Consider the following 18306-nt stretch of genomic DNA (forward strand, 5'->3'; position numbering starts at 1 on the left):
TACAAAAATCAAGAAACAAAAACAGACAAACCCAAAACAACTAAGGGTATCTTATTTAAATAAATTAAAATTTAACCTCATAAATTGCAGTTCTTCGTGTTTGAGTACGGTTGTTATGCTTATTAGCCATTTATATATACTTTTTTCTTAACTATCAGTTCATATCCTTTGTCAGGTTTTTCATTTGGTTTATTTCTAATAATTTGTAAGAATTCTGTTTATTAAAAAAGTCTCTTTATTACATGTGTTCCCAGTATTTTTCCTCATTTTGATCTTGTTTATGACCTTAAATATTTTTTGCCTGCAGAATTTTAATATTTCTAAAAAGTCAAATTTATCACATTTTTCCTTTAGGATTTTCAGGTTTTGTGCCATTCTTAGAAAGATCTTCTCTATTCCAAGATATCTAGATAGCTCTTTCCATATATGTATATGTATACACTCATTTTTTATTCTAACATTTTTATGATTTTATTTTTAAATTTTGAAATCTTTAATCCATCTGGAATTCATTTTGATATCAGGAGTGAGGTGAAGAATCTAACCTTTTTTCCTTTCCTCCCCCAGGGTGGGGAGCCAAATGTGCTAAGACCATTTGCTAAAAAATCCACTTTTCCTCATGGATTTGAAATGCTACCTTCATCATATATTCAGTTTCCATCTACATTTATATCTATTTATGGGCTGAACTATTATTCTTCATCTATCTTTCTTTTCTAGTTGCTTTAATCACTGTAGAGTTAGAAACATTTTCACATTTGACAAGGCTAGCTCCTTCTCTTTAATTTGCTAGCTATTGATGCATATTTTGCTTTTTAAAAGGATTTGCACTGGGAATTCCCTGGTGGTCTAGTGGTTAGGACTCCACCCTTCCACTGCTGGGGTGGGGGTGCCCAGATTCCATCCCTGGTCAGGGAAATAAGATCCCACAAGCCACGTGGTATGGCTAAAAAATAAAATAAAATGATTTGCACTATGGCTGCAGGGTAAAGAGAATGGAAAAGGTGGATGTGTCTTGACCTGATGGAACTTCCTTGTAGTATTCCAGGAGAGAGATGGTAGAATAGAGATTAGAACACAGAAGTTACCATAGATTACCCCATTGTATTCCAAATTTTAATCATTTTCCAGTATACCACCTTTCATAATTATTGATATATCTAAATGTTACCTACACTATTATTAAGTTAATTTTTCACTACTTCAATTCATTTTAAAATTTTACATACTTACATTAGGTGCATCCTATGTAATATCTGTAAAAGCATAGATCAGACATAGTAGTTATAATATTTTATAGTTATAAATGAATAGATAACAATGAAAATAAACATTGTCCATCTAGCACCTAAAGTTCTTTTGTGTACAACCAGTGGTTTGAGAAACGTTGATCTGAGCAAACCATTCTGATCAGTTCTTTGAAAATCTCCACTCAGCCTGGGCTAGCTGATAGTGTCTGCTGCCTGAGCGGGACGCTGGTTAACAGGTGGGTTCAGTTTGCAAAAATCTTCAAGATGTTCACTTATAAACACTTTTCTGTGTGATTGTAACCAATAAAAAGTTTAAAAAGTAAGTTTTTAAAAGTTTTAAAAGTATCACTGTATTGTTTTGTGCTAATTACCGGTAATAAAATCTATTACATATATAGGTCATGCAAAGAAACAGATTAATGAAGTGAATAACAGTTACACAGACTTAAAACACTGGTAGCAGTTCTCTTCCTTAGAATTCTGACGTTCCTGCAAGCAAATCCATCCTCCCATACATCTCTGAAATGGGTCACAGATGATATCTTAGATAGAACGTTCAGAGGATGATGTCAGTGAAGTGATCTGTAGGGCAGAATTAGACAATGATGCCAGAGGCCAGAGCCTTAATATCCTTATCTCTTAGTCTTCATTAAAGGTAAACAGTGATAAATGGAAAATGCCATCCTAACTGCATGAAGATCAAATTAAGGAGTGAGATTGCAGGGAATCAAATATTTTGTACTGACCTGTCACAAGCACTTACTCAGAAACAAGTAAACACACACCACAGTCTTTTTTTACCTTAAGGTGATTCTGGTTTTTAGACTTCTAAATACTCTGCTTTCAGAGTTTACCTTTTTTCTGAACAGCCACAGCATTGATATTAATAAAGTTTACAAATTCGCTGATATTAAAATCTCACTGCCAAACAGAAGCTGCTGCTTCCCAGCATGGAAATTCAAATAGCTTGTATCTTTTGTCCTTCAAAAACAGAAGAAAATAATCTAGTTTCCTTCTGTTGGTAGCCATGGAAACTAAAGTCCAATATTTTGGTGACAGAATAATGCTAAAGACTACAGCATTCAAGGGCATCTATGGATTTGCTACACATCAATAAACAATAAAACTAGCAACTTCAAAATTCAACCTGTAGATTTTCAATTATAAGTCTCCCTGGTTTCAAAATTATTGGGGGGGGGGCAATTGAATTGGAGAAAATGCAGATGATTGCTTGTCAGAGGAAGATCTGGAGTCTTGTTTTCTCAAGGACATGTTCATTTCCTCTTTCCTTTCTGTTAGGTCTCCTTCCAGTGGTGCCTGCCCTTCGAGGTGGATATTCTTCCTACCTCTAATCATCCAAAGCTGGAAGCCTTACTATGTAATTCCTGACTTTTAAAAGGGCTTCTCTCTCCAGTCAAGAGTCCCTAAGAGACCTGGCCTGAGAGGGTGCCCTCATTCTTAACATACACATGTAGGCTGATCTATTTGCATAATCTGCTTTCTGGAAACCTTACAGAGCCTTATGCCAATTAAATTTCATCCAGAGTTTCTCAAAATCTAATTTTTCAGTATTTCCAGCTTCTCTCACTGTTCCCCAGTCAAGTGATAGAGCCCTTTCTGTCAGTACAATTTGTTCGAAGGACCTTCGAGAGAGGGATTAGCGCAGCGATTAGTGCGAGGCTTCTGATTACAATTTCAGGGAGCTCAGTGCAAGGAGATGTCCTTCTACCAAACAAATCTCAAACGAACATTCAGGACACAGCTGAGAAGCAGAGAACCTGCCAGCACAGGCCTGCTCAGGCTATTTAAAGCTGCACTCCATAAAAAAGAATGAAATAATGCCATTTGCAGCAACGTGGATGGACCTAGAGATTGTCATACTGAGTGAAGTTAGACAGAGAAGGACAAATATCATATGATATCACTTATGTGTGGAATCTAAAAAAAGGGTAAGGGGACTTCCCTGGTGGCACGGTGGTTAAGAATCTGCCTGCCAATGCAGGGGACACAGGTTTGATCCCTGGTCCGGGAAGATCCCACATGCCGCAGAGCACCTAAGTCCGTGTGCCACAACTACTGAAGCCCGTGCACCTAGAGCCCATGCTCCACAACAAGAGAAGCCACCCCAATGAGAAGCCTGTGCACCGCAACGAAGAGTAGCCCCAGCTCGCCTCAACTAGAGAAAGCCCAAGTGCAGCAATGAAGACCCAACGCAGCCAAACATAAAAAAATTAAAAATAAATTAAAAATATAAAAAAAGGGTACAAATGAACTTATCTACAAAACAGAAATAGAGTTACAGATGTAGAAAACAAACTTATGGTTACCAGGGGGTAAGGGTGGGGAGGAATAAATTAGAAAATTGGGATTGACATATACACACTACTATATATAAAATAGATAACTAAAAAGGAACTACTATACAGCACAGGGAACTCTACTCAATACTCTGTAATGGCCTGTATGGGAAAAGAATCTAAAAAAGAGGGAGTATATGTATATGTATAACTGATTCACTTTGTTGTACACCTGAAACTAACACAACATTGTAAATCAACTATACTCCAATAAAATTTTTTTTAAATTAAAAATAAATAAATAAATAAAGCTGCTCCCTGGCGAAGCAAGGGAAGGACAGGGGTGAGGGGCCAGCCATTCAGAGGGTGACAGAGGGTGCTGGCAGCAGGCAGGCAGAAGACAAAAATAATGAGAGGAAGGAGTCCACTTGGGCAAAGGATTCCTTTTTCTCTTCCACCACAAATTGACAAGCTTGCATCCATCAGCCTAGCTTATCATAAGTGATCTTACACATACTTTGGTGGGTGGTACACATTTTTTTTTTCTCACCTTTCATGTTTACAATCTGGTGGAGATGAAAAGCCTTTTTTAAAAAAAATGTGCGAATCTTAGCTGTTATTTTAGATGGCTCAAATGTTCCTTCCATACCCAGTTAATGTTATAAAACAGGAAGCTCTGGTTTTGGAGAGGCAAAGGTATGATTAAGATGTGATGCACGTTTTGGAACCATATTTAAATCTTTGTATTATTGGGGGACATACGTTCCCAATCACATGGCCACAGTTTTACAATTTGGTAAAATTCTTATACTTGATTCAGCATAAGGCTTTGTTCCCTTCAAAAAAACTCACTGAGGGCTTCCCTGGTGGTGCAGTGGTTAAGAATCCGCCCGCCAATGCAGGGGACACAGGTTTGAGCCCTGGTCCGGGAAAATCCCACATGCCGCAGAGCACCTAAGCCCATGCGCCACAACTACTGAGCCTGCGCTCTAGACCCCGTGAGCCACAACTACTGAGCCTGCGTGCCACAACTACTGAGGCCCGCGTGCCTAGAGCCCATGCTCCACAACAAGAGAATACAACGCAATGAGAAGCCTGCGAACCGCAACAAAGAGTAGCCCCCGCTCGCCGCAATTAGAGAAAAAACCCCATGCAGCAACGAAAGACCCAACACAGCCAAAAATAAATAAAAATAAAATAAATAAATTAAAAACAAGAAAAAAACCTCATTGAACGGAAGCCTATTCTCTTAGGTCGGCTTCTTCCAGAAGTAGAATCTGAGTCAAGGGTTCAGGTGCAAGAGATTTATTAAGGAAACGCTCCCAGGAGACACCAGTGAGTAAGAGAAGGACAGGGGAAGGAAGGAGCCAGGCAAGAGTGAGATTTCATGCGAAGCCCCAGCCTTGGCCTGATCAGGAGGAGAGCTCTGGAACTTGAATCATGCCTCAGAGCATGTCCTTCCTGGGGACAAGGAAGCTGGACTTTCAGACTCGCAAACCAGTTGGTCACCAGCCTTAGGATGGGGTGGCCATGGAGGCAATAAAACCCCCAGACACTGCTGGCTCTCCATTTGGGCTGAACTGGCTCCAGGACCAGATCACAGATGCCAGCCTTTGCCTGCAAAGCACTTAGCTGGGGGTTGGGCACACAGAGCTGGCAAGACACCTGAGGGGTTCTGGGTGATGCACCAACAGTATCAGCCACAGGGCTACCCCCCATATGCTTGCTCTCACCACCAGGCAACAGTTATGGGTCTTTCCTCAAGTTCTGCTGCAAGAGGAAATGAATAATTTCTTTTGAAAGTCCTGGGGTCAGCTTTTCATCCTCCAGAGACGCACTTCCTTCTCTGGTTGGGTAAAAGTGGGCATCCCTGGAATGCTTCTGTAAGATGGAGCAGCCGTCCCGGTTGAAGATGACCTGCGCCATTTGAAAACTGCGGAGGGTGTACTTTTGGTTCTCCTTGCCCTTCAGTTCATTGATTTTCTGAGAAAGGCACTGGTAGACAGATGTGGAGAGTGAATTTCCAGAGGCTGGCTGTGGATGGCCAAATACTTCATAGAATGTGTCCAGAGATTTCCGAAGTCCGGCATCCTCTGCGTTTGTCTCTGGTGGGCCCTTCCCAGAAGGGTCAAGCCAGGAGTACTCAGAGGTCCAGGAATCATTTTGTTCAGTATTTAAGTTACTAGCGTCTGCAAGACAAAACACATTCCAATACTCAAACACATATTTTAAAATATCAGAAAGCAAGGCAGGAGCAGATGATGTTTCTTTTCAATTTAACACACTCACTATTCCTGGGTAATTGGCAATGGACAGAATCAGCTGATTTCAGAACCTGTTCCCACTATCCTGGGATTATGCCACTTGTTTGCTCAAAGTAAGATACTTGCATGTATCAGGGGTTCTTAACCTGGGAGTCCTTATATAGAAATTCAGGGTGGCTGTGAACTAGTATGGGGGAAAAATCTTATCTTATTTTCATTAACCTCTACCTGAAATTAGGAATTTCCGTCCATGATGAATGTAGGCAACAAACTTATTAGCAGCAGTACCTGTGATCCTGTTGCCAACAGATCACAGTTATTTTCATTTCATATTAGAGCTTGTTGAAGATGTTTTAAAATACCATTTATGCTTATCATTATGCTATAGAACAAACTGTGTCCCTCCAAAATTCATATGTTGAAGGCCTAATCCTTAATGTGACTATAATTGGAGATGGGGCTTTTAGGAGGTTATTAAGGTTAAATGAGGTCATAAGGGTGTGGCCCTAATCAGATAGGACTGAAGGCCTTATAAGAAGAGGAAGAGACCCCTCTCTCTCCTTATTGCCTCCTACTACCCACCAGATGTGCAAAAAACCAAGGAAAGGCCATGTGAACATGTGAGGACACAATGAAAAAGTGATCTTCTGTAAGCCAGAAAGACAGTCCTAACCACAACATGACCATGGTGGCACCCTGATCTCAGACTTTCAGCCTCTGGAACTGTGAGAAAATACATTTCTGTTGTGTGAGCCACCCAGGTTACAGTACTTTGTTAGGGCAGCCCGAGCAGCCTAAGACACACTACTCTGAAATCACCATAGTTATTAGTTCTGACACTAGATCTTATTATGTGAGTCTTAATAAAAAAGCATTGCAGGGCTTCCCTGGTGGCGCAGTGGTTGAGAGTCCGCCTGCCGATGCAGGGGACGCGGGTTCGTGCCCCGGTCCGGGAAGATCCCACGTGCCGCGGAGCGGCTGGGCCTGTGAGCCCTGGCCGCTGGGCTTGCGCGTCCGGAGCCTGTGCTCCACAACGGGAGAGGCCACAACAGTGAGAGGCCCGTGTACCACAAAAAAAAAAAAAAAAAGCATTACATATTCTTTACAATATCATATCTTTGTTCTTTAAATATATATATATATATGTATATTTTTTTAATTTGCAAGTTGTAGAATTCCTTATAAAACTACCAGGTTTATTCTTTAAAATTTCATACTTTAAATCAAAGTATATTTTCCTTTTTTCACTCTGATATAAGCTTTATTAAATTACCAACTTTAACTCCACACACACCCCACCCTTGCTAATTCAACAAGTAGTTATAATAAAAAATATTTGTACTTGCTAATGATGAAGAATGTTGAATGATGCAGTGGGTGAAGTTTTAGAAAAGGAGGCAGAATTTGGGGTTTTGACTCTAGTTTTACTACCAGGTAGATATGACACCTTTCTGAGCTTTGGCTTTCTCATCTACAAAACAGGAGTTTTACTAAATGATCTCTTGCCTAGAACTTCTATGGTAATACAGGGAATGGAGAAGTATAATCCAAAGCATTAGAGTATCCAAAAAAATGTGGACACACGTTCTGTGAGACACACGCAGGGCCACACGTGGACAAGCATTCATTGACTCAACACACATTTACAGAAAGGTGATGATATAAATGTAATTCATTACAAGTTGCTACAAGGTAAACAGAGGATGCTGAAGACCATGTTCTTCACCTGAGATAGTTAGACCTTAACTAGGAAGAGGAGACATACTTCTAGACATCAAACAACTGGAAAATACTCACAGGATATACATAAATACACAAAGATGTGATGACATTGACTGGGGACAGTGTGGATGCAAAGGCAAATGCAGAGTAAGGGAAGGATCAGCATGTAGCAGAATTAGTGAGGAGTGCCTCTTTGGAGAAGGCTACGTGCACTCTTATTAGGAAGGGACCAGAATCAGAAACTGTGGAAACAGGAGGGTTAATGAACAAGGCCATGTGGCAAGAAGAAGCAGAAACTAAACTACTCCATGGCTGGTTGTCATTATCCCCCTCTACCAGCTGGCTGTACCTTCAGCAGCCTAAGACCCAGCCTGGAGGCAGAAGGAGAGAGAATTCACAGAGTGGCCAGACAGGCTCCTGGGACAGACAACAGCGACCATGCTTTTTAAACAATTCAGTGGCAGGGATGGCTTCCATTACACTGGATTTCAGCAAGCCTAGTTTATGTCCCAGGCCCCTCAAGCCTAAAAAATAAAATAAAATTTTTAAAAAAGGAAAATAAATTTCCTTTGCTGCTGCTATGCCAAGAGCTTCTGCTTAGTTCTGCCTAAGTTCCTCCCAACAAGCCCATTGCTGAACTGCAGCCTCCTGGATGGGCATAGGGTGAGGGAGGCAGAGGCTGGCCTCTTTCCAGTTCTTGTGTCAGAGAAACTGCAGGAGAGGACTTCCTGGCCACCTCACTTGGAATGCTGAGCACACTTTCCAATAGCAACTTTCTTATCCATATAGGTCAATAGGTTCTACAACGTGGAAGGTGATGTGGATAGACAGAGTGGAAAGCTGGGGATCATCTAAAGCAGAGTGATCTGTAACACAGTCTCCAAAGTCAAGCAGACCCAAGTTCAAATCCCTGCTCTGCCAAATTCAAGTTGTGCAACACTAAGTTACTTAACATCTCTGAGACTCAGTCACCTGGTGTGCAAAATGGAGACACTACCAGTTATCAGCTCATGATTCTCATGTTGTGAGAATTAGCTAAGATAATATATGCAAAGCACTTAGCCCACCTTGAAGAATGGCTGATTCCAGGCTGGTGATGGGAAAGTACAAGATGAGCCTGGACATCTCACCATTTTCTAATGCTCGAAGAATGATGGGGGCACAGCAAGGGGGAGCTGAGGCTGGCTCAAAAGGGATCCCTTGGCCAAATCTAGAACAACTTGAGCATCAAAATAATGAGAGTTAACAGATTATAACCCATTTATTAAAACAGAAAACCATGAATCCATAAAATAATTGAAAGTTTGAAGAGGAATGGGATACTTACAGCCTCAGAGTACCTCCCCATAAGATACTTATTAGTTACAAAGGGAGAAAGAATAACTTTAAATATAGTGGAGAAGCGTGGCAAATATCACCATCCACAAGTGATCTAAATGAGCACCATCAGTAACGGGACAAATCAAAATCATGTGCCACCTGACCAGGTGTAATGGGAAGACCCAGCATCACTTCTCGGATAGTCCTGCCAAAGGTGCATCACCTGAACCAATATGGGGAAGCGGCAGACAAAACCAAATCAAGAGACATTCTATGAAATAAATGGCCTGTACTCTTCAGAAGTGCCAAGTTCATGAAAACCAAGGAAAGGCTAAGCAGTTGTTCCAGACTGAAGGAGACTACAGAGACAGGACAACTAAATGCAGCACATGATTTCCTCTGGCTCCTTTTGCTCTACAGAACATTCTTGGGCCCCATGAATGGGGTCTGGGGATGAGATGGTAGTAATGTGTCACTGTTAATTTCCTGATTTTGATGGTTTCGTTGAGCTTTGTAGGAGAATGTCCTTGTTTGTAGGAAAATCAAGGATGGTGGGCAACAGGTTGGTGGCTTACTCTCAAATAATTCATGAAAAAAAATGTTACTTGTACTTGCAAGTTTTCTGAGTTTGAGATTGTTTCAAAAAAAAAAAATTAAAACAAACCTCTGGAGGAATAATTGTTAAAATTTCTTTGGGTGGCCTACTTGAACATTAAAACAAACCAAACAGTCTTAGTCCAGGGCTTGGCAAATGTACTCACCTAACGAATGTACTGCCATTAGAGAGGCGAGAGGAAAGGGGAAGGGGAAGGGTCCCACCATGGCAGGATGAGGTGTTCCTTCCCACCTTCTTCCCCACAGATGATCTGGTCCTGGGGGGTAAGGCAGGAAGCCAGAGGCTGAGAAATGTCAATGGGAAGAGTGGGAGAGAGAAGGAGAGCTCAGCAGTGACACTCCAAGTAGCAGGGCGTGTACTTATTAAGTAACTGGTCAATAACTTTGATATGCAGATTTAAAATTTTTCATCTGTGTCTCACTGTTATATTTCATTTAATTTTTGAAATTCAGTATCCACGAAAGAACCTAAAAAACTGGCCTGTCTCCTCTATTTTATATGCAAATGTCAAGCAGACAGCAGCTCATCTTCAAAGAAACCCTCCTTCCCCTTTCCAGAAGAGTAATGACAATATGCATTGAGTTAATTACTACATCAGTTCTTTTGAACACTGCCTCCAGTTCATTTCAGACTTTGATTTCCTTTTAAAATTTGCTTTACTTCCAACTACAAAGCCATCTCTCTAATTATGTGGCTGTTGTGGCCTTTTGGGCATATTAAATGTTTGGGTAAATTATTTAAATTTAAAACATTTAAGTTAAATTTAAACATTTAATATGTTTGGGTAAATTTAATCTAAAAATTCTTAAGAGTTATTGTACGCTGTTCAGTTACTAGGGAATGCACTGCCATTCATGCATGCCGCACAAAGCAGGTGTCAGCACTCACTCAGCATTTACTGTGCTCCCACTGGGTGTGAAGCATGGTCCTGGTGGAGTAAATCCAACCAAGAATGAGGCTCTGAGGCATCTAGGCTGTCTTCCTCACTCCATCCTGGGAGGAAGGCATCCAAATCATTTTAAAATATTTTTATTCTAATATAAAGTAATCCATTTGTTCTCTAAGACATGAACTTTTCCGTCAGCTCTATCCTGTTGCTGTTGCAGTTGAAGGGTTTTGTTTTGCTTTGATTTTTATTTATGTGTAAAGAAACCTGCTGCAATGATTTCACAGATGAGAAACAGGCAGAGAGATACAGGGGTTTAAAAAGTTGCACAGCTAGTTAGTAGTGAGGCTCACACTTGACATTGGGATCCTGATATTTCATTTCTCAGATAGTTCAAGGATCAGTTTTGGCTTTCAAACAACTCCTTATTTTTACATTGGCTCATACTATTTCTTAGCTATTTGTACCCACCATTCCCTTGACCCATCTCCAAAAAAGGTAAACGTTTCATTAAAGAATTTCTAATTAACATTTATAGTACAAATAAAAAACATTATATCATGAAAAAAAATATTTAAATTTACCCAAACATATTAAATGTTTCTTCACCAGTATACAAAGCCAATCACTTCTTTTCCTGATGCACCTACGCATGGACAGAAGATGGATCTCTGATAACTTGGTCAGTTCCTGCTCAGTGGAGCATCCTCACAGCTATATTCAAACCCCACTTTATTCTACCTGTTGTTAGAGCTCAGACCTGTAGGGCTCTCAACTGGGCACTCTACTCTAGGGACAGACTGGGGACGTTATTTTGTCAGTGATTGGAAAGTGCTACTTGCATTTAGTGAGTGGGATCAAGGATGTAAACATCCTACAGTGCACAGAACAGTCCCATATATCAAAGAATCATCCTTCCCCCAAATGCCAGTAGTGCCCTCCACCCCCAGAGAGCAACACTGGCTCAAAGGATTCTGGAAGGAGTGGGAAGTGAATGCTGAATCCCACTGAATTGTAATAGATTGATTTGCCTTGAGCTCCCCGAGGCACCTTTGCTACTGATCCCTGCATAGTGAATGCCCTTCTTGCTGGCACCTATTTGCACCATGCTTTCCTTCCTTCTCAGACCTTGAGATGGCTTTTTTTTTCTCAGTAAGGGCCCCAGTCCTAATGATTTTGGCATTATATAAATTGGGTGGAATTTCCCTTTTTATTTCAATATGCTTTCCATCATGAATAGATTTCTTTAGGATTTGCAAGAAGAGAGAAGGATGGGGCTTGACGCCACAATGCTCTTGCATGCATTGCTTCCAGGTCATCTATTCACCAGAACATCCATTTGTTAAATTTTTTTTTGACCAAGGAGAGAAGAGATAACGTATAGATATTTGAGATTCTTATAAACCTAAAACTATTTTTATATCTTGAGGAGTTATAGAGGTTATTTGAGTTTAGTAATCCGAGACAGTCAATTAGCATGGAGCATTTGAGATTAATGGCTGTGTTCTGAGATTAATGCCATTGGCCGTCAGAAACTCGGATATTTAATGGGGGTTTCTTCCAGCGACTCTTCTGTGCCTACTCCTGCGGCTGATAAGTGCACAGCGGGGTTTGACCTCTGCGGCACATTTTAGCTTCCATCCTTAACAGGTTCCCTTTAAATGGGCTTGACGTTTAACTCTGCCTCCTTCAGGCAGCAGCATCAATAGCCGCCCACTCTGCCTATTTGTCCAGACTTTCTTTTACCAGCAACTGCTAATTGGGGGGATCTGTGGCTTCAAGGCTGTACACAGCTGAAAGAAATCTACTCTAAGACAATAAAAATATGGTGAATTATCAGGATTCAAGGAAAGAAGGAACATGTGGTTTGTATGGTCTTCTATGTTGCTTGGAGGGGAAGCTGCCCCTTTCTCAGGGCACTGCATGGCACACTCCTAAGGGTGACCCTGCTGCCTTGGTTTGTCTGTTGGAGGCTCTAAGAAAAAGTCACGGGCATGAGAACAAGGTGAATGGGAGGAGGGCACACTTTGGATGCACTGACTCATCTTCTTCATGACAGCAGTCAGAGGCCTCCCAAGGTCTCTACATGGGTGAGCTACCAATTTTAGTATATTAGGGTTTGTGGTCCAAGGATGTGGGGCACCACTCTGCTAGGCTGCATCTTCCTGCTCCAGATCTCACCTACCTTTCCTTCATATCCTCTCCTATGCCTCTCATTCCTGCCTCCCCACTCCATACTTTGTGGAGGAATAGAGGATTGAACAGGATCACTGGATGGACAAGAATAAGTCCTACCTCCAGCCCCACAGGCTGCAGGATGCTGATACCTCTGCATCCTGGCTTTTTTCCTGATCCTGGAACGTATCAAGAATGTTCCCTCTTCAAAACCTTTGCACTTGCTGTTCCTCCCTGTGGAACATGCCTTTTCCACATATCTGCACAGTTGGTTTCCGTACAACCCTCAGTTCTCTGCTCAGATGTTACCTTCTCAGTGAGGCCTTCTATATTAGTCAGGATGGGCTAGGGTATACTACTTAACAAGCAAGCCCCAAACCTCATAAAACAGCAAAGGATTGTTTCTTACTACTTGCACTCTGTGTCATACTACAAGTGGATCTGTATCATCCTTGCCCTTTCCCTGGAAGCCAGGCCACTGGGGCAGCCACTACCTCAATATTGCTTAGTGACTATAGCAGAGGGAAAAGAGCACGGTGGAGCAGACAGTCACCAGGAGAGCTCTGTCACTTCTGTTCACATATCATTGCCAATGTTAAGTTGTATGGCCAAACCTGATTTCAAAAGAATGAGGAAGAAAAATTCTCCTGTAGGGAGAGGCAGAGATTACTGGTGAGCAATAATTCAGTCTGCCATACTTTCCTTGAGCACACTATTTAAAATTACATTTCCTTCACTCCCTAGACCCTGGCTGTCCTTATCTCCCTTGTCTGCCTTATACTTTCCATATAAACCTACTAGTACCTAATAATATATGATTTGTTTGTTTATTGTCAATCTTCTCCTACTCAAGGTTTTTTGTCTCTCTTGTTACCTGGTGTATCTCCAGGGCCAGCACATGGTAGATACATTTTAAAAATTTTGATGCTTTGTTTTATTTGATGAGTTTTACTTTCAAATGCACATGTAAATGTGTGTATTACTAGGGTGACCACTATTCACTAGCGTGACTGGGGTGTTTGTCCAGGAAATCCCCAGTTTGTGCCTATTGTCTCAATTAATTATTAATAGCACCCTTTTTCACTCTCTAAAGGGCCTTGGGTTACACAATCCACTGTGTGAATACATGAATCATGATAAATTACATACATAAGCTGATGCTGAAGGAGGGGGCAGATATATCTTGGTCAACAGTGAGACGTTCCACCACACGTACCTGGGGTGGGGCAGGGGGGTTGAGTTTGATGCCAGAAATAATCCCAGTCTGTGGTATAAATAATGTACCTACAGACTTTCTTTTTTTTTGCTAAACGTTCTGTGGATTTGTTCTACTGTACTCCAAGACCATCCTCTTTTCCTTTCTCCTCTTTTTCATACCTGGTATTTCTCCTACCCCCTGCTGTCCAAGAACCTTTTTATTACTGCCCTGCAAGTGAAGGGCCTCAGTTCACTCTACCCCATCAGCAGCTTGCTTAGATTCCTCTTTCTGGTTTCATCTGACTGTCCCCCTCCCCTTAAGGTATAACACCAGCCCTGTTACTTACTTCCTATCTTATTAATAATGTAAAATTAATGATAAGAAAAATCAATCAGCTTAAGCCTCCTTTTGCCTGATGGTTTATACACTTTAGAATTTGCAGCTGTTCCTTTAAAGGACAAAAACCACATACAAGGGAGCCCAAGGAGGTGTGGACATCAAGATATTTAATCCCAGTTAACACCTCAAAGGATGGATGGTCTGGTCAGGTGCTTTTGAAACCACAGTCTAGGTCTGTACTTACTTACATCTGAAAGTAAAAACTGGATGAATCACCCATGCTGTCACCTTTCATCCTAATGACGAACAGATGCAATGGGCAGAGGACAGAGACCTCTAAAAGGCAACTGGTGAGAAATAAAATGAATGCTGGAAAAATACAAAAATATGTGTGATAGGTGAACAGCCCTAATAGTAGGTGCCCAGGGCAATTAATAAGGTCAATCTCTACTGTCTGATTCATAAGCTATCTTACTTTTACCTTGGCATTTTATGTTTTTATCTAAAGAAATTAAAATGTTCTGAAAATTACAGGGATCTATATAATATCCAAGTTCACACCACTCCAGATTGACAATTAACATATGTCATATTTGCTTCAAGTCTTTTTCCTATTAAAGAAGAATTAAACAATTCAATTAAAGTTGACATAGAAATAGAAATTCCTACATAGAAATTGATTCCTTCCAGCCCATTTTTATACCTTACATATATATGTATCCATAAGCAAGACAGAGTGTTGCTTTATGTGTGATGATCTTTTTAATCTTATTTTCAATATACAAAGTTTTGCTTTTTTTCACCCAACCTTATGATGTTTTACTTCTAGCCATTATTGATATATATATATATATATATATATATATATATATATATATATATATATATATATATATATGAATGTAGGGACAGGCTGCATTAGTTTTCATCCATTCTCTTGCTGAAGGACATGTAGGTTGTGCCTAATTTTTCACTATCACAAACAAGGCCTTAGTGAGCCCTTGAGCACTTGTGAGACTTTCTCTGGAAATACATACAGGAGTGGAATTGCTGAGTTGAAGGAAACGTGTTTTCAATTTCACTAGATCCTGCCAGATCACTCTCCAAAGTGGTTGCAGCATTTACAGTCCCACCAGCACTGTCTAGATTTTCCTGTTTCTCCACAGCTTTGCCAAACCCTGATATTGTCAGACATTTCCAGCGGTATCTCATTATTGGGTTCACATTTCCCTGATTACTTGCATGGCTGAGCTGCTCTTCATATACTTATTGGTCACTTGAGTTTCCTTACTGTGAACTGCCTGTTCATATTCTTTACCATTTTTCTTTCTGGTTTTTTGTCTCTTTTCTATATTCTTTTTAACGGCATAGAAAATGAATTATAAAGATAACAATATCTTTCTCTGACTTTTCTCCAATTAATCTCATGACTAGTTTTTTTCCAGTCTGAAGGGGATTAAACAAAAAAAATGTGAGGATGAAATAAAGACTTCATGAGAAGCCTCAAGTTCTGTTTTTGTTTTAATGGCAAACCTTCTAAAGCAAAACAATTCTCTTGGTGTCAGCTTATCACTACCAAAAAGTGATATTATGTTTCTACTTGATTTAATAATAAAGTCATACACCAAGCCTGATCCAGGGGCAGGGATCACATCCAGCTTATTGAGTCTCATTTTCCAGGCAAGAAAATTAAGATAGGACCAAGTCTCCAGAGTCATTTAATGCAGGGATTGGCAACTAGAACACAAAAAAAAGGTTAATCTGCTCAATAATTTTCTTAATTAAAATCATTTTCATGTAACTATCATTTGCCATAATGAGGATGGCTGCTGGTTTTACACGTTGCTGAGGGGTTGGTGAGGCAAGGGGTTCAAGAGCCTCCCGAGCTGATTCATAATTGACATTTAGAGACCACAGGCTTGGATCCTAGAAATGCATAACAATTCCCTTTTTTACTATGAGACTGAGGATTAGCCCAACTTAATGGGACAGAGAACCTGACCCTTTCACAGCTGGAAAATCCATGGGGAGTTACCTTGTTCAACTCTCTCACTTTCTGGACCAGAACTGTTTAGCTCCAGTTGGAACAAGAACTGTGGTCCCCACAGACATAGAGAATAAACTTGTTGCCAAAGGGACTGGTGGGTGGGGGAGGGATAAACTGGGAGTTTGGGGTTAGCAGATGCAAACTATTACATATAGAATGGATAACGACAAGGTCTTACTGTATAGCACAGAGAACTATATTTAATATCCTGAGATAAGCCATAACGGAAAAAATATTTTTAAAATGTATATATATATATGTATAACTGAATCACTTTGCTGTACAACAGAAATTAACATTGTAAATCAATTTTTTCAATTAAAAAATTGTTAGAAAAAAAGAACTGTGATCCACTGATTGTTAAAAAAAAGAACTGTGATCCATTGACCCCGTCCATGTCTGGGTACGAGGAGCCCTGAGAAGGGATGACCAGGAGAGGCCATCAGACAAGGGACCTAAGCTCCTTCAGGAGCCATTGCAAATTAGGAGCTTCACAGTAACATTTAAAGCCTGTGTTTTAAAGTGTTTTTCCCCCAGGTGGTTTTTAAAATCGCATTTACATGGGATGTTTCAGCAGATTTGCTTCAAATCCTGGCCTAGATAGTAAGGAACAATTGTGAGCAGAAAAAGCAAATGATTTGGATTTGGGTTGCTATGGTAACATTACCATTTTTGAATACGGCTGTTTACTTCAGCAGCCTTGATTTAAATGTGAGCCGCTAATTAAGATCATGCTTGAAACTTTAACCTTCACTGTAAGAAAAAAGTAAGCACTTTAAAAATGATGCTTGAAGTGTTGCTGGAGACATATTTAGCAAGAAGATCATTCCCCTTTGCTGGAGAAGCAGAAACCCAATCCATTTTCCTTGAAGAAGAATGAGGGCCTACTCACAATCTGTCCAAATCCACAAGTCAGTATTTCCTAGTTTTTTTTTTTTTTTGTGGTACGCGGGCCTCTCACTGTTGTGGCCTCTCCCGTTCCGGAGCGCAGGCTCCGGACGCGCAGGCTCAGCGGCCATGGCTCACGGGCCTAGCGGCTCCGCATCATGTGGGATCTTCCCGGACCAAGGCACGAACCCGTGTACCCGGCATCGGCAGGCGGACTCTCAAACACTGCGCCACCAGGGAAGCCCCAGTATTTCCTACTTTTAAGATTTAAAGAGAAACAGAATTCCTGTCAAAACTGAGCCAGTTCCAGTGTTGACACCAGCAGTAAGACTTTCTGAGAGTGACAGACAAGGAAAGTCTGATATTTCTCTACACATAGCAGTATTTTTGTTAGACACATATTTGTGTAAACAGATTTCACTCCACATCAAATCAAAGTTAAGTACATCTATGAAGTGACAGACTGAACTGGAAACAAATACACCAGAATGTAAATATATAGCTGAGTGTTCTCCCTTCAAAGTAATCACCCTGGGGAGTGGGGGGCAAGCTCTTATTTTAAAAATGTTGATGTTGCTGAGAACATTTTGGAGCCTCTTAGAAAGTGTCTTTGCTTGCTCTGGAAACTTTATTTTTTTTAACATCTTTATTGGAGTATAATTGCTTTACAATGGTGTGTTAGTTTCTGCTTTATAACAAAGTGAATCAGCTATACATATACATATATCCACATATCTCCTTCTTGCGTCTCCCTCCAACCCTCCCTATCCCACACCTCTACGTGGTCACAAAGCACCAAGTTGATCTCCCCGTGCTATGTGGCTGCTTCCCACCAGCTATCTATTTTATATTTGGTAGTGTATATAAGTCAATGCCACTCTCTCACTTCATCCCAGCTTACCCTTCCCCTTCCCCGTGTCCTCAAGTCCATTCTCTACATCTGCATCTTTATTCCTGTCCTGGCCCTAGGTTCTTCAGAACATTTTTTTTTTTTAGATTCCATATATATGTGTTAGCATACATATATGTGTTTTTCTCTTTCTGACTTACTTCACTCTGTATGACAGACTCTAGGTCCAGCCACCTCACTACAAATAACTCAATTTCGTTTCTTTTTATTGCTGAGTAATATTCAACTGTATACATGTGCCACATCTTCTTTATCCATTCATCTGTTGATGGACACTTAGGTTGCTTCCATGTCCTGGCTATTGTAAATAGAGCTGCAGTGAACATTGTGGTGCATGACTCTTTTTGAATTATGGTTTTCTCAGGGTATATGCCCAGTAGTGGGATTGCTGGGT

General features: G+C 40.6%; 1 protein-coding gene across 7 annotated transcripts in view; it reads right to left on the reverse strand.

Moving 5' to 3' along the window:
• Window positions 1-1177: 1177 nt before the first annotated feature.
• The window catches only part of SHLD1 (shieldin complex subunit 1), a 101730-nt gene continuing 84601 nt past the window's right edge, over window positions 1178-18306 (reverse strand). For 6 of the 7 annotated variants that reach the window (XM_082670213.1, XM_082670212.1, XM_082670209.1 and 3 more), the window contains one exon: window positions 4852-5736. In XM_082670213.1, coding sequence (XP_082526339.1) covers window positions 5294-5736 — 443 coding nt within the window. In that variant the 3' untranslated portion in view covers window positions 4852-5293. Of the gene's footprint in view, window positions 1833-4851; window positions 5737-18306 lie in introns of those variants that run through there. The other variant, XM_082670211.1, reaches the window with a different exon arrangement.

The sequence above is a fragment of the Grampus griseus genome (assembly GCF_964374135.1).
Source record: "Grampus griseus genome assembly, chromosome: 14".
Classification (NCBI taxonomy): domain Eukaryota; kingdom Metazoa; phylum Chordata; class Mammalia; order Artiodactyla; family Delphinidae; genus Grampus; species Grampus griseus.